The sequence below is a fragment of the Orbicella faveolata genome, unplaced genomic scaffold (genome assembly GCF_042242905.1).
Source record: "Orbicella faveolata isolate gen_17 unplaced genomic scaffold, um_ofav_v1 contig_3, whole genome shotgun sequence".
Classification (NCBI taxonomy): domain Eukaryota; kingdom Metazoa; phylum Cnidaria; class Anthozoa; order Scleractinia; family Merulinidae; genus Orbicella; species Orbicella faveolata.
In genome coordinates this window covers 16,098,371-16,122,734 of record NW_028301558.1, presented here as the reverse complement: position 1 = coordinate 16,122,734, position 24,364 = coordinate 16,098,371, and the positions used below count along the sequence as shown (strand labels likewise).

At 39.9% G+C, this 24,364-nt stretch overlaps 3 protein-coding genes across 3 annotated transcripts; 1 reads left to right on the top strand and 2 right to left on the bottom strand.

The window, feature by feature from the left end:
- Positions 1-1,155: 1,155 nt before the first annotated feature.
- Positions 1,156-11,614, bottom strand: LOC110060585 (transmembrane prolyl 4-hydroxylase-like). Its single transcript, XM_089298639.1, has 11 exons — positions 11,273-11,614; positions 8,784-8,865; positions 7,543-7,680; positions 7,196-7,287; positions 6,356-6,417; positions 5,940-5,977; positions 5,217-5,382; positions 4,236-4,293; positions 3,377-3,498; positions 2,420-2,510; positions 1,156-1,929 (listed from the first exon to the last, which is right to left on the bottom strand). The coding sequence occupies exons 1-11, from the start codon at positions 11,471-11,473 to the stop codon at positions 1,654-1,656; spliced, it is 1,326 nt and encodes a 441-aa protein (XP_089154765.1). The 5' UTR covers positions 11,474-11,614; the 3' UTR covers positions 1,156-1,653.
- Positions 11,615-12,578: 964 nt separating this feature from the next.
- Positions 12,579-16,380, top strand: LOC110060576 (trace amine-associated receptor 13c-like). Its single transcript, XM_089297370.1, has 2 exons — positions 12,579-12,619; positions 14,527-16,380. Exons 1-2 carry the CDS (start codon positions 12,579-12,581, stop codon positions 15,359-15,361), a joined length of 876 nt encoding a protein of 291 aa, XP_089153496.1. The 3' UTR covers positions 15,362-16,380.
- Positions 16,381-20,061: 3,681 nt separating this feature from the next.
- Positions 20,062-21,197, bottom strand: LOC110060444 (melanocyte-stimulating hormone receptor-like). Its single transcript, XM_020767229.2, has one exon. The coding sequence runs from the start codon at positions 21,186-21,188 to the stop codon at positions 20,295-20,297; it is 894 nt and encodes a 297-aa protein (XP_020622888.2). The 5' UTR covers positions 21,189-21,197; the 3' UTR covers positions 20,062-20,294.
- Positions 21,198-24,364: the final 3,167 nt, after the last annotated feature.

Sequence of the window (24,364 nt, the reverse complement as noted above, 5' to 3'; positions counted from 1 at the left end):
AAGTTGAAATTTAAAATAAGACGAAACGTTTGCCTGAAATAATTAATTTCCTGCGCCATGTGATTTTAGCTAGCAATTGGACTTTCACCTTTCCGCGATTATGTAATCTATTTCCGTGGCACTTAACTCAAAAGGGATAAAAATATTTTTGAAGATTTTTAAGAAGGGCAAGGAAACCGTTCCAAACATTGCTGTTGAAGAAACAATGATGTGTTTTACACTTCGGCTCGTATACCGGTACTTGAATATACGCGCTAGGTTTCTAAAATATCATTTCGGAAAGGAGATCTTTTTACAATCCTTAAACGTAGTTTGGTCCACGAAAACTTTTCAGTGTGAAAGCTGGTTTCCACGTAATCGCTGGGATCGCTAAAGAAAAAGTTGAGCGATCCTAACAATGGAAAGAACTCCGTGGGGAATTAATTAAAATCAGATTCTCGCCCATTCGACACTAGGGGCGGGCGTCACTGTAGTTTGACTGCGAGGAGAGTTAGTTGTCCGCCTGATCGGGCTTACATGATTATTATCTAACCTCAGATGGGAACTCAACTTCTTTTGGTATAGTTTGTGTCAAATCTTGTTGGCGCGCAGCGCATAGCAAACAACGTTAAGTAGACTACGAGGCGCTTCAGAGTTAAAGTCGCTAAGGAAAGCTGTCTACACAGTGGAGAGGGTTTTTGCTGATAGTAAAAATTGCTTGCATTCAATCGACTTTCTGGTCACGCGAAGTTTATGATGACATACCAAGTAAAGAATTGGGATTAGTTAACTCTAAATTTTTTCCTTGTTAAACCCGCTCTTGATCGGTTTATCGGGTGCAAACCTTCTTGGTCCCGCCATGAAACGCCAAGTTAAAACAAGGCCGAGTCCAGTAATAGAGGAAATAATGAGTAATAAGTAGGACAGCTTGAAGGCAATTGCTTTCTTGAGAGGCTCACAACTTTATGGTTAATTTGGGTCTTTAGACGATGTCAATTTGGACAATTTGTGGGCTTTCACGAGTGATGTGGCAGCCCTTGTGAGGGTCCCATCTTTCAGCTATCCTGTTGTTATGCCTCTCGGCTTGTATAACTGGACTCGAGTGGTGAACAAAGGCAATATCTTTACGCCAAAATTGTATCAATTTGGCGTACTGGAACTAACTGAATAAAAACATTTCAGTATACTCATTTTTATTCCAAAAGATACTAACAATCTCCACTGCATGTTTTTCTGGTATTTTCATCCCTACGCCGAACTTAATTCTGGTTTTAGTGGACAAGAAATTACAGAAAATGTTTTAGGCCGGGTACGAGGACGCGGAAAGCGTTGTCCAATATTACGAGAACTCCCCCAGGGGGGTGGGGGGGGGGAGGGGAAACTCCCATATGAAAAGGCCAGGGGTGCTCGTAGCACCTTTTAGGGGTTAAAAAAGCGGTTTGGGAATCTCTTAGGGTGTTCAGCCTTTAAAAAAATCCACAGCGGGAGCTTTTGTGATACCTTTTAAGGTATTGAGCCGAAAAAATAATAAGGACATGTGAGATATTTCAAGCTACGCCCACAAAACAGGATCTTGGTCCCTCTCGGGGGTTCTTTACAAAATTTGCGACAAGTACCACCGTCCTTTTTATATGGGTGTCCCCCCCCCCCCCTCCCGGGGCGAGAACTCAGTCATTAAAATCCGGAATCATAAATACTCTTGATGTGTCTTGAGTACTTAGTAGGCGCCGTCAGCCAGTTGTTAGCGATCCATTTCTCTCCTTTGATGACGTCACATCCACCGTGAAGCGAGTAGCGATCTACAGATCCTAGAAGACCGCTGTCCGGGTCAATAAAGTTGTTGTACCACATGATAGCAGTGCCTTTCTTGGGAGGCAGAACAAGATTTGCCAAGTGACAGTTGACGCTCAAGTTAAATTCGTCCGTGGTAGCGTTGGGGCTTTCCAATTCCTGCGAGGAAACAATTAAAAAATAATAATATTAAACTCAAGTTCAGTCTTACGCTTCTTAGCTTGATTTATTGTTTGTGTAGCTACCGTGGTTCAACCAGTGGCCTGAGTTCTTTTCGCACATAATACAGAGCTCATGATAGAGTTCGAAAAGGTTTCCTTGGGGCTAAAGCTTTTATAACAATAACGAAAGGTATTTTTGGTAGTCATATTTTCCGTTGCTTGATCAAAGAAAGAGGGCGCAGTATTTCAGCGCTGCGGAGACCCCGTGTACGTGATTTCTTTTACTATTTCACTACGTACCGTAGACGATCAAGTAACAGGAAACTACAGCTGAGACTATAGCCATAATAAATACGGTTTGTCGCGTTACTGCGCTTTGGGTTGAGCCGGATTGTGGCGCATTTATTTCTATCGCCCGTGAAGGCTAAGAAAGGCGGACTCACGCTTAGGGATGACCCACTTGTTAACTAATTAATAACTCCACTCACGTCTGGTGTGATTGTAGAGTTATCTGCTATCAGGAAGGCCGTCTCTCCTCCTTCTTCCACGTTGTTAAGGTAATACAATATTGTTATGAATCTGTGAATACAACCAAGAGATTACGATCCTGTTAAAATCTAATGCTCCGATCGTACGTCCAGAGTCTTCATGGACCTTATCATCCCGGGGAGGGCGGGGGGACTCCTAAACTGGATGATCTATCATCTTTTTTTTTGGAGACTCTTGTGTGAATAGGTCGGGGATGGTCGTCGTCTCGCATACTGTAAATCACTATTTTTGTCTCAGAAAGGGTACTCAGGACGAAATGTCACTATTTGTAACCGGGCTAAACTGTGCTCGAAGAAAACATTAAAAAAAAAAACGCATTTCCGTTTAATTTCCATTTTGAAGTGGTATCTTTTAGGGTTCAAATAAAGCGTGAGCCACGCCCGGATTGGTTTCCCTTGGGAGTTCAGTACGATTTTTCAGGAGAACATCCCCGACCTTTCCACACGGAGGTCCACCCCCCGGGGGAATCACCCAGGTTAGTAAATGCCAATGGCTTCAGGTAAAGACCAGTCCGCATAGCTGTATTTTACACATACCATATGTAAACAGCCGGGAGTTAAAAGCCCTAGGCTTATACAACTCCGTAAGGGGTTTTGGATCGGCATTAATTGGGAGGATATATCTCCCTTTTTTAGAGGGGGGGGGGGGGGGGGTTGGGGGGCTCTTGTAAGCGGAATAAGAAAACTGTTTCGAAATTTGCTGCTTCGTAACTGATTTTTAATGAAGGTTGCTAAAAACCATCATAATAAATCTAATTCGTTTTATTTTAAACTAGAGCTTTTAATCGGAAGTAATATTTTTGTTTACAGGTAGATGGCCTATGACCGGGTGGGCTATAAACGGGAAAGCTTATAAGCAGCAGTTTATGGTATGCAGCATGGATTATTTCTCAGTACCTGCATACTCGACACTCGGGCTTTTTAAAGTGATTCTGGTGACAGCAAGGGATAACCGGGTTTTCAAATGGGTTGGAATCCAGGTGGCCGTGATAATGCCCATACGGGTCATACTGGACAACCTGCAAAACACAGCACACGAAATTTTTTTTTTGTTATCTAAGTTTTGTTTAGAAACAAACACATAGCGACAGGGTTTTTTCATAGAACTTTGCAACACAACCTGGCAGGATTAATTCTCCTGGCCCGCCACAAGTTACGTGAAGTCTTAATCAAAAGTCACATCCTCTGAAACGTTAAAAATACATGATGTTGCGGTATACATAGAATTAAACGATTTTCAATGTTTCACTTGATAATTACGAGGACCCCTGTGGAATCGTATGGGTCTTTGGTCAGGTTCTAATAATAGGTTATTTAACCAAGTGAGAGATCGACATGCAAGGGGCTATTTGGAAGCAAAATTGGCAATGTTATGGTTAACAGACCATTTTCGATATATTAAAATTCTAACTTGGCTCGGAGGCAGGGGAAATAAAACAAAAGGAATCACATCGAGGTTAAGTGATGAATAATTAATTTCTTTTGTTTTATTCCCCCAAGCCTCGGAGCCATGTCAGAATTTTAATATATCGAAAATGGCCTAATATGCAATTTGTGTTGCAGTACCTGCAATACAGAGGGAATAGAACAAATGCTAAACCGGGCTGTATTTTCTTGATGCGGTACAAAATTCTCAGAACTAACATTTTAAGATATGGATAGCATTCAGTAAGGAGAATTTCTATTTCGAAGGACTGTAATGTCGGCGGTTCGTGTAAGGGATAGAAAACTGTCTACAGGGACTGTACTTCCTCACCTGCATCCACTCGCTTCCCTGTATGAGCTTTCTCGGTAACTGTGTTAATTTAGTAATTCTGCAACAAAAACGATAAGATAAGATTCAATCAGTCTGCAGTCCGTGAAGGCATTACTTTGTGGCTCACTTTAATAGACCTAATTTTCGCAACAGCACCATGATGGTTTGTTTTTACCGGTCTACCAGCAGGGAGCAAACATATTAGAAAGAGGACCCATTCTAATAGTGACGAATTTGTGCCAAAATGATTTTTGAGAGCCACATGATGGAATATTGCTTTCATTTTATTTATGGTTGCTTTGGAAAAGTTAATCGATATATCTTTACCTGTCAACTTTGCAAGTCATTTGTTTTCTAGTAACACATCGTAATTGCCTAAAATGTGAGGTGTCTTATACAAGTGTACTAAAAGTATAGCATGGCTACCAAAAATGTGTCTGAAATAATAATTTGCCGATTTTAAGTTATTTTCCCCTTCAGAAATGAAGGTTTAAAGTTTTATCAACTCAGCTTCTGGATACCAGTAGGGCAGATTCACCATAAATGAAAAAACAACAACAACACACACACACACACAAAAAAAAATTATCACCTTCCGCCCGTGTTAGTTTTTTCTCTCATTGTCTTTTCTCATTGTTTTTCGTCAAACTTGCCTAGTTTCGTTTCGGTCGATTTAGTATCTTCAAGTTGTACGGCAACTTTCCAACTTCTAGGCTATCCTTTTCAAGATTTTAAAGATCTCCTCCGAATAGAAAAGTCTTCTGAACAAATGAGAGTCATTTAGCTATGTAGCAATATCGTAAGTAATCAGTTATACGGTTTAATTAGTAAGTTGTGTTAGTAAGTAAGTAAGTAATAATAATAATAATAATAGCAATAGTAATAGTAATAATAGTAATAATAATAATTAAGTAAAAAAATGAGTGCCATTTTAATACGCATCTCTCTCCATGTTACCATGGTTTTTCTGGGATTTCTCACCTTTCGAGCAAACGCCTCAAAATCGGGTCAGCGTTTTTGTCCTGTCGTAACCAAGCCTGCTGGCTGTACCGGGGCCTGTGTCGAGGACTTTTTTCTTTCAGGAAATCCATATACCACAGGATTTTCTTAATGTTAACCTTGTAGAAAGCCTCGCGGCTTAGTTTACCTTTGTGATAGATAAATAGTTAGATAGATGTTAGCAAGACAGGGAAAATTTAGGAAATACGTTATTAAGGCCGTAATTAAGGGTGCGTTTCTCTGGAACGGGATGATCCGGACCAGGATTAGTGATCCAAAATCACTGGGAGCATGTGCATCAAAGGAACCGATGAATCTTTGCTCCGAGTGAACGCATCGTTTCCTTTGATGCAACGTGATCCGGGTGATTTTGAAGCATTGACCATTCCAAACAAAATCACCCGAAGAACTTATTGCAAAGGAGTTACCTCATAAATCTAAAAATAATGTAATAAAAAATTTAGTCTACGTTATTTACATGACGTTTGTCTTTTGTACAATCTAGAAAACTTGTTCTGTGTTGACTTCTTTCGAATACAACTGCTAGGATCACGTCGTTACTTTACAATAAAGACAGCACAGATCCAGCACTAGTGTGGGTAGAACCCGCAAGAATTCCCTACAGAATGATCTAACTCAGGACTAGACTGTAATTTTGTCTTTTATTTTCTTGTATACTGGGTAATCTCCTCTTTGTTCACGTACCATCTTGCAGACTTTCAGATAATTCCAGACGCTTAAACCTAATAAAAAGGAAAAATAAAAATGAAAGATGGTTAATATTCAGCGAAAAAAGAAGAAAATTAAATTGATGGTTATGATTTATGGATCTTAACTTCACCCTCCCTTTCAGAATGATAATCAACTTTGACGTTGTTAGCCTTCTTTAGGCTCTCAAATTGTAGAGGAATCGAGAAACAAACACGCGAGAATAAGTACTTCCCTCCGCAACTCCCGTTAAAGTTGACGTTGACGGGGATGGAAAACCTCACGCCCCGCCGAGCGCAGTCCAGTTGCGGAGAGCTTTCTTTCAATTTTTCGTGCACGCCTTTTGTTTGTTTGAACGCTCTATGGCTTCTATGATCAATTTCTAGGGGAATTGCTAAGTTTAGCCTACTTACATCCCAGGGACTTCATCCTCTCTCATGAATAAAAGTTTCCGTTTTTGGGCGAAATGTCTCACCTGAAAATAAAACAATTAAGGTAATTCCTCTGAAATAAAAGTGACAATAGAGTTTCGTTCAAACTTTGTCCACTGAATATTTGTCATATTATAACTTCAATTTTGAAATAAAAAAGGGGGTGCCCATGCTCATTAAGGAGCAGTGAGGCATTGAAAATGCCCCATTTTGGCATTATTTGATTCTTATTATAAGAACGCATTCCCAGTAATTGTAAAATCTTTGTGAACCCAGACTCATAAGAATACGCATTAAACTAAAGTCAATGCATTGTGTCGAACACAAATAAACATTTTAAGTTTGATTCACGCAGAAAGCTAAATCCTTGATTAAAAATTTTGACCAAATTTCTTGACGTGGTTACCGACTGCAAAATAGAAAAGACCACAGTGTGTCTGCTATTTTTCTTATTTATTCAATTTTCAGCAATAGAAATTAGATCAGTCTTTTCTCACGCAAAGCTTATGATTAGTTGATTACAATGACTGGAAAACAAATTGGGGTGCCCTTGCTCGTCTGTGAGCTAGAGCCATTTTTCAACAGACAGAGCTCAATATCAAGGCAAATCCGTCATGTTTTCAACATGCGCGTGCACGAGCGCACGCTAATGCCGCCATAAATTATGCGCAGTAAGGATGCGCAATGCAAATGTGAGGAATGACCTTAATCACACATCTGAAGTCTCAATTAAAGTCAGGAGCCACAATTATGGCTCCTGTTAAAGTCTAATTCAGCCAGAATGCTGGGTGTATGAATGAATCTTGTGTTTTGGTGATGTACCTCATTTGCGTCGATAAATCCATCATTATTGACATCCCAAACGGAAAATCCTTTAGCGAATCGTTCATCATGATCAAGCGTCCAGTTTCCATCTGACAAGTTCAATACGAATTAGTTAGTGCCTTAATTTATTAGTAAACACGTTCTAATATAACATGAAAAATATGAAGGTCTGATTGATGAATGTAGGTTTAATAACCGAATGCACTTTTTTAGGTATCCTCGTCCAGTAAAAACGTATGATATGAGAAAAAATAAGCCAAGATTAGCTCACTTGTACATCGCTTAAAATATGTTGCTTCTCATGAAAACATGAAAAAGGCCATTCATCAGCCCGAGGTTTTTACCGGCTTCTTTCATGTCCTCGTCCAAGTCTCCCTCATACGCGGCCAGATCAAAGCCAGCAATACTCATAGCAAGACCGCTTTCCTTAGCCAGTAAGATGATGTGCTCACACTCCTCATCCGACAGGAAATCTGGAATTTCTGTTTGGGGAAAGAAGTCAAGACGATTTGAGGACAAAGGTAAATGACGAATTAGTTTTGGGCTTAATGGGACACTTCTTGTTCCTCTGGCTCACTTGTTCGTGTCCCCGTAACATGAAGATATGAAGGTGAAGTGTTTTTTACTAATATTAGGGGCGCGTTCCATTCGACCAAAATTTCCGAAAATTCTGGTTTAAAGTCCAATGGAACAGAAAATTTCCGGAAACTCGTTTCGAAAATTTCGGTCAACCTCTTGAGGTTGTCCTTTTTTCCGGAAATTTGGAAATTCCGGAAATTTTCTGTTCCATTTGACATTTCTACCCGGTATGAATCAGTCCCAGTTCCTCTAGTCAGGCCTGAAAGCTACAAGATGGCGGCGAGTCGATACTACACTGGATGCAAAACGATCTGCCACAGTTCGAGCCTTTTGTTGATTGCCTGTCCTCCACAAAAACCTTAGGATCTGCTTTCCTGGAAAATTTGTGGACTGGTCGTTCGAATTTCCTGTGGGCATTTGCTCGGTTTGCATAATCTTCCGCAAGAAAAGTTCGCAAGTTTATTATCTCACGAAAATAATTCTTGAGTCGGTCAGGTAAATATCTCGGAAGAGTTTACTTAAAATAGTCGTGAATGCGTGTTAAATTTCATCGCATCAAGCAGCTTACTGCACTTACGACAGCCACTTCATCATTATTCTTCAGCATTTTGTCGTGTAAATATTGGCGGGAAATGCTCCCAAGCAGGAATAGAGCGAGATCAGTCCGGTCCCTGGGCCTGGTACCGACCTGGTGGAAAATACCGTTCCATTCGGCATAGGAAAGTTTCGGTAATTCAAACCGGATTTTTTGGTCGATTGGAACGCGCCCCAGAATATTGGAACAGTATTTTTTTTTTTATGAAACGAACAAAACAGGCAGACGGACAGGCAGACAGACAGACAGACATAGTTTCAGCCGAGTATCTTTCCTTATTGAAAAAACGTCTATGTAACGTAATAGAAGAGTTTATGATTTACTCTCCAATACAATAGCAATTCGCCACAAACAACGTTTGATTACTTCAAATGTACGTGAAGGTTTTTTTAGTAAAAATATTTATCTTACCAAATAGAAGAGGCTTCATGGCTCTAGTTATCATCTGATATTTTTTTCCTTTCTCCCGTTCCACCCATCTAACGTGACCTTTCTACAAATGAGTCAGGACAAGTCAATCGGTTAAGGCAGTTACGATGTAAAAAAAAACAAAAACAAGAGAAAGAAAACACTTCGTCAGTCAGTTGACATTCAATCACCCAGTAAGTCAGTGAGTGAGTCAGTGAGTCAGTGAGTCAGTAAGTCAGTCAATCAGTCAGTCAGTCTGTCTGTCTGTCTGTTTTTCTGTCCGTCTGTCAGTCCGTCAGTCAGTCAGTCAGTCAGTCGGTCAGTCAGTCTGTCTGTCAGCCAGCCAGCCAGCGGTCAGTCAGCCAGTAAGTGAGTGAGTGAGTCAGTTAGTTAGTCAGTTAGTCAGTCAACCAGTCAATCAGTCAGTCGGTCAGTCAGCCTGTCCGTCCGTCAGCAGTCAGTCAGTCAGACAGACACTGAGTCGGGCATTAGAGTCGTACTAGAGCGTTAAATATTTCCAATTTTGGAAGAGGAAAAAAATTGGCAAAAATTTCGCAAGTTCCAAATTTTGGCATTGGTCGCATCAGGCCAATATGTTTGAACCAAAAGGCTACTGATTGAAATATACGTCACAAGACCTGTATGATAGATTTCATTCGAAAGTTTATCTCTTCGCATATTTTTGTCCACGTGGCATGTTCTTGACTCTCCGCTCTCCAGCAACTCGCGATTTTCGGCCCATAATTAGACGAGCAGTTTTTGCTCGGCTTGCGTTTGTTGCTTGCGCCACTTGCGATTGAGGAAGATTGTCTCGCTGAAACCATCTCTTCAAACTGCTGCCAGTAACCAGATCCAAGGTATGGGTCATAAGAATTTGAATAAAAACGCTGCTCACATTCCTCGTTTCCATTGAAAAAACTGCAAAAAGCGTCAGCTGGACCGAGTAAAAAATGATTTTGTCCCGCAATTGCACGCGCCAAACTGGACTAGGCGCCCAAAGTTATTTTCTCTCCGTAATTTTATCGAGACATGTTTTAAAAAATAAGACAGTTTAATGGTTAAAAAGACAAAAATTGTTTGCCAAAATTCGGAAGCCTCCGAGGCAGCACTTTGGCTTCTTTGAAGATTGGCGAAATTTTGGCAATCTGCAAAAATTTGGCAAGGGTTTGAAACTGGGGGTCGCACTTATTTTACGCTAATTGTTGACAGATTTATTACTTATACAAACAAAATTAGCTCTAGTGCGACTCCGTCAGTGAGTGAGCCAGTAAAATCAGCCAGCTAGCAAATAAGCCAGCCAACCAACCGGTGAGTCAGTCATTCGGTCAGTCAGTCAGTCAGTCAGTCAGTCAGTCAGTCAGTCAGTCAGTCAGTCAGTCAGTCAGTCAGTCAGTCAATCAATCAGCCAGGATCAGCAAGAGACTATCATCATAGTCTCTTAGCAACAGATAGTCCAAAATTTGCAGTGAGACGTAACTATTCCGTGTAAGTCTCTTCAACCTAACTTTGATCAACATCTATATTGTTGTCACAATAGCAATACACGGTCAAGCAGAAAGATAACAATAATAAAGAGAATAAACGAAAAAATTAGCTAAAGAATTCTGTACCGGCTCTGTCATTGGCAAATAACCTCGAATAATTATGTCTGCAGTTAAGGAGAATCTATATTTCAAGCTTAGTTTGCACAGGGAGCTAATTGAATTTGTACCGGTACCTGGCTGACAGAAACGAAAAAGAGTGAAGTTACCCCAAAATTTACATTAAGTGACGTCCATTCTTTCAAGGTCGTAATATTGGAGGTTGCCGAGCGTGTATTCGCAAGTACTCCAAATTTAGGTTAGGTTACCGTATACGGAAAAATATATAAACGCATATAACATTTATCACTTAAACATTAAACATCCCACGTGCAGTGGAATTAGGAAAGCGTGGTCTGACGCTTTTCAAGAGTACAATAACATGTGTGTTATTGATATGTGAAAGTGGTCATTTTCTATATCATATCTTAGAGTAAAGAAACACAATGTACGCTTTCTGTGGACTAAATTCAATGTCGAATAAAAGTGATGCGATATGCTCTACCTCTCTCTTCACCGTTTGGTCTTGCTTCAAACATAATTCGACTAAAATCAATCTGGTAGTTATCGTCATGCGCGGAGAATAAATAGGTTCAAACGCCCTTTAATGAGGTTTTGAGTTTCTTGTATATAAAATAACCCTGATGTAGTCTTTAAAAACAATATTTACCGGGCAATCCCGCGAAGGCAAAACGAATCGTTTACTCGTTGATACAAAGTACAGAGCAATTCGAAGAATGGGACCTGCAAGGATATTTATCCAAATTGTTTTTAAACCTAGCCATAAACATAAGTTATACAACCGGGATATGCCGTGTTGATGTTTTTTTTAAAAACATTGAACTCAGCTGTTCCCCTTGCCGTGTAACAAGTCGAGGACTTATTTGACAAACACAATTAGTTATAACTTACCTCAACTCCATCTAGCCGCAGCAGTTGTATTTCATGTCCTTGTTCCTCGTGACACGCTTCCATAGGATCCGTGCAATAGTTTAGAAGTTCATCTTCGTTAAAGCATGGCTTGGTAAATTTTGTCGCTTTCTTTTCCGAATCTTTCGAAATTCCACAAGAAAGAAAGCAACAGAACACCGCTAGTAACACTCGAACCCTCATACTTTCCGGCTTTCAAAAGGTTCATTTGCTTTGTATTCTTTAATGCAATTGATAATAGCTACATGACTGTGGTTTAAGGAGTTGAATTATTTATTTTCTCGATTTGGCACAAGCAGAAAGCGTTTTGTTTTAGTCCTGTAGAACATGTGGTTTTATTGTTGCTGAAGACCGCGGGCCAATCACATCGCTTGCTCATGCGGCGGGTGTGATTAGGATGCATTCTTTTTCGTGCAAACTTGCACGAATTTCAGAGCCCAGGTGCTAGTACGTCGAAAATTGGTAAGAAGGGTACAATACGCCTTTTCCTTTCACTATTAACATAGCTTTAAGTGGAGTCCAGAGAGGACCCAGCGATCTAGCGAACGTTTTAGTTTTAGTTAGAAATGGCTCGGTTTTCCGGGAGGCGAGGTGGCCTCATGGTTAGTGCGTTCAATTCCGGAGCGAGCGGTCCGAGTGTGAGCCTTAGCTGGGGACCTTGTGTTGTGTTCTTGGGCAAGACACTTTGCTCTCACGGTACCTCTCTGCACCCAGGTGTATAAATGAGTACCGCCGAATTGAATGTCTGCGATGGACTAGCATCCCATCCAGGGAAAGTAGAAATATTCCTAGTCGCTTCATGCTACTGAAACCGGGATAAAGTCCAGCCTGATGAGCCACTTGGCTCGTATGCAGACTTTACGTAACCCCTCCGAGGCCAAACCGGGTCCGAATCAAGTCCTAGCTCAAGTCAAATACCCACCGAGTCATCAATGATTGGACAGCGGCATATATCAACTCATCGGAGTTTAAATTATCGTCGGGGTGGTGTTGGGATGGGGAAGGGAGTGACTGAGGGAGCAGGAGACCAGAGACTAAACATAAAGGCCTCTGAGTAATAACAATGACGATGCCGAGGATAATCTCTACTATTTCGGCAGAGCAGCACCACTTCGGTTAGATTATATAGCACTCTGCCTAGCCCCGAATTAGCCTCAATGGCCTAAAAGCTTTGTGAAATAAAGTTTATAAAGCATCTAAATAAGCTTGCCTAATTTTAATTAATTATTTCCTTGTTGTTTGAATTATGGAAAACATATCAATAGTTTTGTTTAAATCAAGCTAAATCATGGCATCTTTCCTATCTAAGCCATTTAAAGACATAGAAAGGTAGTCTGTGCGAGAAGAAAAATGCTGTTTACTATTTTCAAATATCTCTTTTCATTCCAGAGATATTCAAGTTTTTAAAATACGCAAATTAGCTAAGTGATGACGTCATAAACTCAACCGAATTCCGATCAAATATGATGAACAAAGATATCTCAGCCAATTTGAAATGTTCGATTCTTGGCAGTCCGATTCTACTAGAGGGTGCTCCACAATATGATCCTCACATTTTTGTTACCGTGGCAAAATACTGGGTTCCAGACCTCCCGGATATCAAAGGCTTTTCTGGCCACCTTTGGCGTTCTATATTGATATTTGCCAATGGTGTCTGATCTGCGTGATCCAACAAGCATATAAATATGTTAAGTCGAGTTCATGGCCATGTTTTATGTTTTTCGAGCTGAAAATCACTAAACTAATGAAATCAGGTTGTAGGGTATTGGAAAAGACTTGGTTGGTTTTCATGGGAACTGAAATTTTTATAGCCGTAGGTGTGTTATATGTAGAACTAAAAGCTTATCAATTTTCAATGGTTTCTGCTGCAAATTGACCGAGATAGTTCTATTTAGAGTATATACTTGATGCGATATTTGGTTGAGTGTATGACGTCATCATTCTTCTCATTTGCATTTTTTACACATTTTTGAAACTGAAATATCTCTGGAACCAATGCAGATATTTGCAAACGGTAGACGGCGTTTTTACCTTTCGTGGAATTCTACGTGATAAAACTAAAACTATAAGGGGTAAAAATTAGATCACAGCACCACTTAAAAATTTAAAATTTTGGTCACTATGAATATATTTTTGATAGTTCTGTTTGATGCTGGTTTCTATTGTGATATCGTCACTAACATTCATGATACCTTGCTGGAATTTATCGTTATCATTATCATTATCACAAAAACTGGTACTGAAAGTCTAGCTTTCTATAATTTTTTTTTTTATCTAATATGGTTTGAAATCTGGATGCTTAAAACTATGGTGACTTGTGCGAACCCAAAATTAGAGAAAATAATAATTACAGTATCGGCTTAAATTCTGTGAAGTTTTTAAAATATACGAAACGACGGTTACTAAGTTTAGGTTTATAGCACTGAAGTGCAATAACATCTCCTTAGCTCGCTTAAGTCAACTAAAGTCGCCTTAAGTTGCCTAAGTCGCAATGTTTACTTTGTCGCTTAAGTAGCGTTAAAACGTCCAAGGCGCCGCCCGAAAGTTACGGCAACTGAAGGTCTCAGAGCAACCCTTCTATAATATCGCAAATAAACTCAATTTCCATCAAACTGAACCAATATTTCGTTGAGCAAAATCCGAAGAAGTAATATGATCTTCCGCCTTCAATGTAAGTGAATATATCGCGAGAATAAAATTTCAAAAGTAGAGTTTCGAAACTAACACTAAATAAATTTCGCGTAGTTGCCACAAGACGACTTCATAAGCTTACCTTAATTGTTGCTGCTGAAATCTAGCAAAATCAGAAAAAGAAACCCTGTTTTTAGAGACTGAAGTAGCCGTGCTTTTAGAAACTGAAATAGCTTATAGTGAATATGATATATACTGATATTACCTCAGTTTTAGTAGGGTGCTCAATGTGATTATAATTACAAATTTTGTTAAGAAACCTGAACAATACCCTCAAATTAGCGGGCATATGAAATTGGAATTCACTTTCACTTCAGTTTGACACATTTTAATTTTAGCCTATTGAAGGAAGCAGTCGCAATTAAGTTTTGTGATCAACATACAAAACAGGATAATCTTCAAGTCCTTGAAAAGCTTTCCTTGACACATTTACGTACCTGCAAATTGTACTTAGAGATTGACAATCACTTATGACATTGGCTTGAACCTCTTTGGGATGTTAACAGTGGACACATAGTTACCGCAAGATGAATAACAACTCCCAGCTGCGGACAAACAGCTAATATTCTAACTTGTATTCTCAATGCAGTGTTTTGCATGATAACCTGTTTGGGAAATTCTGTTATTCTACAAGCAATCTGGAAAACGCAAGAACTTCATTCGCCTTCGTTCATCCTTCTGTTTTACCTGGCTGTTTCGGATCTCCTCGTTGGACTGATTTGTCAGCCATTTTACGTGGCGTATAAGCTAGCCGAACTTGGAAATGACTTTAGTCTGTATTGTGTTTTGAGGATGATTCAGACAATATCTGGCTGGACTACATCAGGCGTATCTTTGCTAATTTTAAGCGTGGTGTCGGTTGATCGACTTCTCGCTTTAACACTTCATTTACGCTACACGACCATTGTCACTGTTCCTCGCGTACATCGAACCGCTGTTTTTCTCTGGATCTTTTCTATAACGGGAGTTATGTCAAGGTTTTTCTTCAAAAACTGGGTCATTTTTCCGACGGTAATGTTACTTTTCACTTTGCTTGTTACAGCCCTGAGCACTCTGAAGATATTTCACATTGTGCGTAGACATCAGCGTCAGATAACTCAACAACAACAAAATGTTCAAAACAACACGATAAACGTGCTCAAATGTAGGCGGTCTGCTGTGACTATTCTTTATATTTATGGTTTGATCCTGTTATTCTATCTTCCTTTGTGTGCGACAATGCTTGTGGATTCATTCTTTGGATACACTTTGGCAGTAAAAATCGCTTATGACTATGCAGCAACTGCTATTTTTATCAACTCCTTCTTAAATCCAGTTGTGTATTGCTTAAGAATTGGAGAAATTAGACGAGCTGTTAAGACCACATTGGGAAAAAGTTGAGCTTGAAAGCGTAATACACATTTTTTTTATAAGAATGTATTTTATAAGAATATCGAGGCTGAAATTTGCCAAATTTTAATAGTATTGTAAGGATAAACCCGAGACTAAGATTTTGAAAGGATATAATTCTGTGTGTTGAAAATTTGTACACGCAATATAATTATATGTTTTTAAATTAACTAAACGTATAAAATTCTTCCATTCTCTAAACGGCAAAACTAGCCAAAAAGCAACAAAAGAGCACTAGCCGTATGTCGGATACCAAGAAGTTATTTGCGTTATACCAGGCTTTAATGCCTACTGCTCCAAAATTACTTTAATCTATCCAGACACCAAATACGTACAGTCGAAAACCAACATGCATATGCCATAACCTAAGAATGTTCACAAGAATATTTTCGGCCTAAAATAGGCTGAAAAATAAGAATATTCAACCTCGGCCCGAAAAACAATATTCTTGAGTGTATACAGTGGAGGCGGAGGAGGATTTTAATTTGCAGTAGGTGTTTTGTGTTATATCTATGAAACACTTCAAGCACTTCTGAGACCTTTCAAGGCAGGTTTCCATTAGTGCATAAGCATACATACATATTTAAAGATATTAACTCTATTTATTCTCGAATTTAACGTAGCTACACATACCTTATATCTTCGAGGAAAATTAAAAGTATCAAGGAAAAAAAACTATACATAAAATTAAAATTATCTACATGAACAAATAAACTATGACAGTAGATTAGTAGCGCTTTTTGTAAGGAAAATATCCTCACAAACAGGTGTTACTTAATTAGCAGCAACTTAATAAGTCTTTGTATATTGCTTATCCTTACACGCTAATGAAAAGTAACCTTGACGAAATGACGGGATGACGTGTGCAAAACTGACGTAGGATAACAATGAACTCATAATGATTGACACTATTAAGCAAGCCTTGATGAGAGACGGACCATTATTTTTTTGAGGGAGGGGGAGGGGTGGGTGGTTAATTTTGAAAACAAAACATTCTTGCACAGCAAAAACTGCTGGAAAAAAAAAAAAAAAAAAAAAAGAGAAAATTAAAATAGCACAATTGGGGAAGCTGTGGGAAAAAAAAATCGACAAAGTGCTTTCAACTAAACAGGTCCTGTGTTTGTCTTTAAAATATATATATATTGCAGAAGCTATTGCCTACCCAAAAAATCATGTACGCCCCAGAAAATTGCCCAATCCTCCCCCCCTCCCCCTCCTCAAAATATAATGGCAGTGCTGGATTCTTCCACATGAAAAAGTCGAGGGTGCTCATCCTCTCGCTTAGGGTTGTACACCGCGGATTTTGGTCTCACGCAAGCCTGGTTTTCACTGGCAAGGCAGGCACTAGCGCAAGCACAAACGCAAGCAATAAGGATTACCCAAGTGAAAACGAAATTCGACGCAAACACAAGCACAAGCAAAATCATCCCAACCTTCCAAACGTTTTAGGCGCGAGGTAATCTGGATCCAGTGTTTTCATTGGCCAAACACAACCACGTGTGGTAAATATCCTTGTGCTTGTGTTATGCCTGAGCGGTATTTCGTTTTCACTTGTTGCAGCGCAAACGCAAGCATAAGCGCAAGCTCAAGAAAAAGAAAAAAGATGCTCCTTGTGCTTTCGCTTGCGTCATAGCCGTTTTCATGGTGAAATAAGAGTTATTGTGTTTTTGCTTGTGCTTGCGTCGCTACTAAAACCAGGCTTTAGGGTGTTCAAGGTGTTTGTATTCGACTGATTTTCAGGGATCTTTGAAAGACCTCGGAATTCTTCTGAATAATCCCGGGATTAATTCTTTGTTATCAGTTAATCTCTTCCAGACTCTTTCTCTCTGTAAGGAAGGGAACAAAATTCACTGTTTTCCGTGAGGACAGTCATCAAGTGTTTTATTACACGTCTCAAATAAAAATTAACACTCTGGTTGTCTTTATAATTACTCAAGCTCCGCAGTTAATCCTTCTACGACTGACAAACCACTTGAATTTCTTTATTAAACTTTTTTATTACTATGCTACACTCGGTGCTTTCAAATTTGCATTGGGATCAGTATTTTTCCTTGAGATAAATTAAATGTTTGCCTGACGTACAAAACATTTTGCATGTCAGTTGTTAACTCTCTAATACACACCAAACAATAAATAAAAACTTCGCGTTTGTCCACCGGGTCGAATCGCTTGGCGTTCGTGTGTTGTTTTCCCGCAGTCTATTAAAGACGTGCTAATCAAGGGTTAAGCTGTTAATCTGTTGCTGCCTTTACGAGTAGGTTATGTTTGTTGCCCCAGGCAGCTGTGCAGTTTTACAGAGCATCGCTCGCCCAAGTAAAAAATTTCGGGTCCCGTGCACACTACGCCAGAGAAGTTTGAAAACGGTGTTTTCACTCTGAAAACGCGTCAACTGTTTTCCGTCCAGGCTGAGCCGGACTGGAGAAATTTGAAAACGCAACAGTCGGTCATTTTGAATTTGTGTTTGAGAAAACTGAGGCAGGGAAATCACGTGATTATCGTGACGTCATCGTTTTTGAAAAGGTCGGTTTTCAAAATGTTTTCCTTCCACACTAAAACGCAAAGCTGTCGTTTTCAAATACCTCCGTTTTGAAGAGCGTTTACGAGCTCCGTTTTCGAGACGGATTAGTGTGGACGGTAGGCGAAATCGGAGAAATAAAACGGCGTTTTCATATTTCTTCGGCGTATAGTAGCCTGGACGGGGCCTCTGAGGGAGAGCATAATTACGGACATAATTTATCAGCGGCGAATAAAAGAAAAAGTATCACCGTCTTAACCCATCAGAGAGTGAACACTGCTCACTATTATCCTCCACCTTCCTTAAAAATTAGGGAGCTTAAGATTACCACGACGGCAGCGGCAACGGTAACGTCGCTAAACGAAAAGTTGAATGAGCAGAACAATGGCTGTGCACGTGCGTTATAATTCTTGGTACATTTCTTTGCCGTCCTCTGCAAAACAACAACGTGAAATGATCTTCTTCTGCGTTGTCTAGAGAACGTGAACCACGACGGCTAGTTTTTTAAATTTTTATTTGAATTCGAATTAATCGATGTGTCCTAGATTCAGTTTCGTGATAGCTTTGACAGCGATAAACAAATTACAGTAAATGACTCTAGAGTACCACAAGATTCGTAAGCAAAATATAACCTCATTTTTAATCGATGTTGTCCTCGACGTCGCCGTCGTGGTTTCCTAAACTCCCTGTTATGCATCAGACCAGTGTAAGAGCCCACGCAAAAACAACCCAGTGTATCTATAGCGAGGTCTGTTAGAGAAGTGGTAGTAGGGATTTACCTCCCAGATTTCGCTTTCCATATTTGTATGGCCAGCTTAATGGAACACAAATCAAACAGGGAAAATAAAATGTGCTCGGGAGTTATGAAAATGCGATCCGTATAAAAAGTTTAAGTATGTTTGGCTATTGATGCAGCAGCTATCCGTAAAAAAATTACGATGAAACCCTTGAATTGACGACTCCAACCAAAGAAAAAGCGAAGCCTTGGCGCCGATGGCTCATAACTGCTGGATCCGGCTTGGAGTATTTCTACTCAGTAAATGGTTTGAACCCAGGAGTATCAGTAGTTCGTATAGTGTGATCGTCCGGGCGAGTGTAGTCCTGAAAAGAACTGTTGTTGGTGACTGACGTTTCGACAACCTGAGCGGAAGTCATCTTCAGAGTCAAGTGAATAGTATTTGTCAGTCGATGATGTTATAAGTCTGGTCCGTTGAACGTGATTGGTCAGTATAGCCATGATGGTATTGGCTGAAAGACTCGTGTAAAGTTTGTCATCAGTCATTGGTGGGTTTCGATCCGTCTATTGTTAGTCAAGTAGGTCGGGTTTTGGTCCGTTATTTGTTAAGTCGGTCTGTTAAGTCGGTTTCGTTTCTGTCGTGGATAAGTCGTTTGTAAGGCGCCGGTAGTTGTTGACATCTGTTAAGAGGCGTTTGTTCTAGGTTAGTGTACCAGCTTTCAAAACCGGTCTCTGTTTAGATGACTCAGGGATCCATTATCCAGCAGCTGTCCGGCTTGACTTTGTACGAGGTTGAACTGTCTTTTGCCTATAGAAAGGTTATTTTCTTTTGTGAACAATTTTCTAGTGCTTTGACCAATATAGTAAATGGATTTGACGCAGGACGTTCACGTACATCAGACAGATGATCAGGACTCACTAGAACTAACCAATCATTGTTGAGGAACTTGACACGAATCTTAGACACAAAAAATTAAATCCCAGTGAATCGTCAACGGACCAAAATTAAGAGAAACAACTTTTTGCGTGACTCTGAAGGTGACATCTCCTCGGGTTTTTGAAACGTTAGTTACCACCAGCAACAGCGACAACGGTCAACCTTCCCAGCGGACAAACGGCAGGACGATCACACTCTTCGTCGACCTTGTTGGTGTGTCCTAATCCACCGTAGGAAAAAGGATGGCGGCTGTACATTTTACCACAATGCCTCGCGAACCTAACACAGCCCAAAAGGCACAAAGAAAGCCCTATAACTAAAATATTTGTCCCTGTACTAAGGACATCGAGCTAGTGGCCTGGGTTTGAAGATATTATAATGTTTCTTTACGTTTTTATGAACGTTGTTTAGGTTTTCGTGCGCTAAGAACTATGGGTGGATGTACCAGTCGCTATCTTTTTTTCTACCGCCATCTTTTTTTCTTTTTTCTGTTTTGTCCAATATTTTGCAGTTCAGCGTTTGTGGCTTGACTCGTGTCTCGTTCTTTACCATTGATCTCTTTTCACCAATTGCACTCTTATATGGTCCTGGAAGGCCTCGCCATTGCCGCATCTGTTTAAGACTGTTGCCATTTATCACTGATCTTTTAAATCTTGTGCCTGGTGAGGGACCGCTCTGGTTGTGAATGTTTGTATGTAATCAATCTCGGTAGGTTTGGTTCTCAGTTTAATGAAACTCAGTTTTTTCTAAGTGTATTCTTCACAGCTCGTCGCATTTCTCCAAATCTCCAGCAGAAGACAAATGGATTCAAGAAGGAGTTAATGAAAACAACAGTTGCTGCAAAGTCATAGGCAATTTTTACTGTTAATGTGTATCCAGAAAATTTTTCTACGAAAATCATCGCATGAAATGGAAGATAAAACATCACAAACAAACCATAAACGTAAATTACAGTCACAGCAGATTTTCTACATTTGAGCACGTTTATCGTGTTACTTTGAACACTCTGCTCTTGTTGGCTTATCTGGCGCTGATGTTTACGGACGATTTGAAATATCTTCAAGGTGCTCAGGGCTGTAACAAGAAATGTTAAAAGTAATGTTACCGCTGGAATGGCAATCCAGTTTCTCACATAGAACCTCGACGTAATACCCGTTATAGAAAGTATCCAAACACACGCACTGATTTGAAACACGCGGGAAACGGTGACGATCGCGTTGTATCGTAAATGCAGGGTCAAAGCAAGAAGTTGATGAACTGAGACTAAGCTTAGAGTTACCAAAGACACACCAGTCGTTATCCAGCCGGGAATGTTATATATCATCCTCAAGGTACAGTACACGCTTAGATTATTCGCAAGTTCAGCCATCTTGTACGCCACGAAAAATGGTTGACAAACCAGTCCAACGAGGAGATCTGCAGCGGCGAGGCAGGACAAAAGGATGAAAGATGGCGAATGAAGTTCCTGCGTTTTCCAGATCACATACAGAATAACAGAATTTCCCGTACATGTTATCAGAGAAAACGCTGAATTGAGAACACATATTACAATATTAGCTGTTTGCGTTTCGGTTCCTGTTTGGTCCAAATTTACCTTTAAATAGAAACAGGTTAGCTGTGTTTTGTTCATCGCGTGATTGCCACCTAAATTTCAGTAGCTGGTTAATCAGCTAACGAAAATGACAGCAGCAGATAACTAGTCCGTGGTTTGATGCTAATCGAACTTCTGAGAGATCTGTTCTACTTGTTGGTATTTGTTAACATTGGTGACTGTTTCCTTCAATATTCAAAGAAAAATGTGACAAGAACTATGCATATAGTATCAACATTTTTATCATACAACGCAAGCAGCTGTCTCTTTGTTAATTGCTGGTGCTCTATTTTTCTTAGTTTCAGGCGTGACTTTTAATTTGGGACTTTTCGCCTGTTTATTTTTCAGCGAGAAAATAGCTTGAGTCGTCTTAATTTTGGTTGCGAAAATACTAAAGTCTAGGTCATCTGTAAGGTATTTTTTTTTTTTAGTTAAAACTGAAGAAAACGCAGCCTTGAGTTAAAACAATAGTTTCTGTTTTCATGATTGCTTTTCGGAAGAAGAGCTTTTGTTGCACATAACATACGGGATACATCAATTGTGATGTTAAAAAGCATGACTGTTGTTTGAACGAAACTAGAATGAAAACGCAGTTGTATATTTACCTTTCAAAACAGTCTAAAATCTACCTGAGAAATAGTATTCAGATTTGGTCGGCATACAAATCTATGTGTTGTGGAATCACAGCGCAAGGGCCCTGCAAGGATAGCGACCACTGCGAGGTAAACAATTGGTAATTCTATTTACATAATGCAAGCAATAAGGAACTGCAGCCAAAAGAAAGAGTGCAGCTGTCTTTCAACTTACAGTTGAACTTAAGGCGTTTGAAAACCGCACTTGGAATAAATAAATTCAATCTTTAGAAAGGAAGCCACGCCCTCGTCAACTATCACGCGATAGAAATTTCGAGCCCCTCTATCCCGGTCGAATTGAAATTTGGGGATATCGGTTTTTATGAAGGGAGAAAACCGGAGAACCAGGACAACAACCCTCGGAGCAAGGCGAGAGCGAAAAACAAACTCAATTCCCATATGGCACCGGGCCGGAATCAAACACAGGCCGCATTGATGGCAGGCGAACGTTCACACCACTGCGCCATCCCTTCGCCCCTATCCCTGTTCCCGAAGATAAGAGTGCCGAATCTTCGTTACTATATCATTTGAGAACTGGAGCATAACAAGCATACCCCTTTAAAGACATAGAAACTTCAGTCAGTAACCACTGTTAATGTCAACCATCTTCTGTTTAAAAAACTCTATTGTTAACGCACGTAACTCGCACAGATTTAAGAAAGTGACTTCTCGTTGCTGGCCACTTCCTCGATCGTTGTTGTATCTGTTGTTGTTGAACCTTATGGCTGTTGTGAAAGTGCGTTAAATCAGGGACTAAGGCGGCTCCTTTGAACATTAGGACTTTGTGAGCGATACGTCTTGTTTTTCCTCTTTAAAAATGGAGATATACTGAAATCGTCCACACCGAAAAACCATCAGTTTGTTGCAAAAATGACAAAAGATGTCCATACTAATGTATATTTGTGATATTTAATCTACTACATAGTATTAGATCCAAGCTACAAACAGTACAACAAATGACATAAGAATTCTAGCTGGAAACAGATATTTCACAATTATTCACCAAAATGGAGGTAAATAGTACTATGCTATAGTCACTTCCTTTAAGCTAACCAATCAGAATGCGTAAAAAGTAATATACTAATGCTCATCACTTATAGTTTCTGAGTATTGATAACTGTTTTTTTATTGAAGCAAAAATGCTGTATCCCCCCTTCCCCCCCTCGGGTCTTTGTTGAAACACTGTTTCGACTATGCAATGTAGACAGATGGATGGAAATGGATAATAAAATAAAATGATAAATAAATAACTTTATTTAAGTCTCAAATGTATTTAGCACTATTGTGCTAATAGGCCACTGTCGATATATAAAATTCAGCTTGATAGTGAGGCCTAGATGACACAAACAAAAGAAATTAATAAACATGGTCATTCGATTCCCTTTGTTTATGGGGCAGGTCTGTAGCTGTCCAAACACCGTTTGCTATTGGCTCACGAAACAAATACATAAATGATCAATGCCCCTATCTCTTGAAACAATAAAAGCTACAGGTTAACAGAACCAATGAAAATACAGGTCTGGAAGAGATGCTGGACTACTCTGTTTGAGTCCTCTAAGCCTCACTGCCAAGCTGAATTTTAGTATATCGAAAACGGTCTATCGGGAACACTGTAAATAAATAAACAAACATCTCACTGATTCAAACATAAACTATTCAGGACTATTAGCAATCCCAACTGTTGGAAGGCTGACTAGTTGGCTATTTGCACAGCGCGGTCGAGGAGTTGAACTCGGGACTACCGAGAACAAATCTACTGAGCAGCAAAGTGAAGGATTTGAATCAGAGACCTAAAGATTTAAAAAGTTTTTTCGTGTCTATTATGTCACATTTTTTGGGGGGGCTCCCCTGAAGATATCAGCACACACTATTAGTGTTGCTCAGGATTACTTTCAGCACACACAATCCTGCAATTTTGGGGGGCTGCAATTTTGGGCACCTCAGAATTTTTTGGGCAACAAGAGAAATTTTGGCAAATGGAACGCATTGTAAAAACCCTGCTCACTTTGTCTTCAGAAAAAGACCCAAAAACCTACTCAGAGCCTTATTGACCCCAATTTGTGACTTTGTTTTCGGATTGTGTGTGCTGAAAGTAATCCTGAGCAACACTAATAGTGTGTGCTGATATCTTCAGGGGAGGACGGTCGACGTCATCTCCGCTCGTAGAAATGCCGACATGACCATTCAGACCCTGCGCCAGTGTCGGACTGAAGAAAGTTTCAACAGCCTATGGCAGATGGTATCAGCAATGGGTCTGAAAATGAAGAAGTAGCTGACCAATTCTCAGTTTGAATTACGAGAAGCCAGGACACCCATACAAACCCCATCGCACCGCCTTCAAGCCCTTGCGGGTGAACATGCTACAAACGCAGCTGACAATCGCAGCTGACACCCGAATCGCATGACTGTTTCATAAATGCTGGAAACAATGCACCAGAATGATCTATTTGATATGTTTCCAGAATTTTCTAATCTGGTACATATCATTGCAGTGATACATGCTACATCATGTTCTGCAGAACGATCATTCAGTGCGTTGTACAGTTTAAAAACTTACCTCGGCAGCACCATGGGCCAAAAACG

What these genes read in the sequence shown, in the direction of transcription:
- LOC110060585 (XM_089298639.1), bottom strand. Translation starts at nt 11,473, where the DNA reads ATGAGGGTTCGAGTGTTACTAGCGGTGTTCTGTTGCTTTCTTTCTTGT. An exon ending in CATGAAGCCTCTTCTATTTG is followed by an intron (nt 7,681 to 8,783) that starts GTAAGATAAATA and finishes TTCCCCAAACAG; the next exon opens with AAATTCCAGATTTCCTGTCG. An exon ending in GAGGATGAAGTCCCTGGGAT is followed by an intron (nt 5,978 to 6,355) that starts GTAAGTAGGCTA and finishes CCTTTTTATTAG; the next exon opens with GTTTAAGCGTCTGGAATTAT.
- LOC110060576 (XM_089297370.1), top strand. Translation starts at nt 12,579, where the DNA reads ATGGCATCTTTCCTATCTAAGCCATTTAAAGACATAGAAAG. An exon ending in CCATTTAAAGACATAGAAAG is followed by an intron (nt 12,620 to 14,526) that starts GTAGTCTGTGCG and finishes AACAACTCCCAG; the next exon opens with CTGCGGACAAACAGCTAATA.
- LOC110060444 (XM_020767229.2), bottom strand. Translation starts at nt 21,188, where the DNA reads ATGAACAAAACACAGCTAACCTGTTTCTATTTAAAGGTAAATTTGGAC.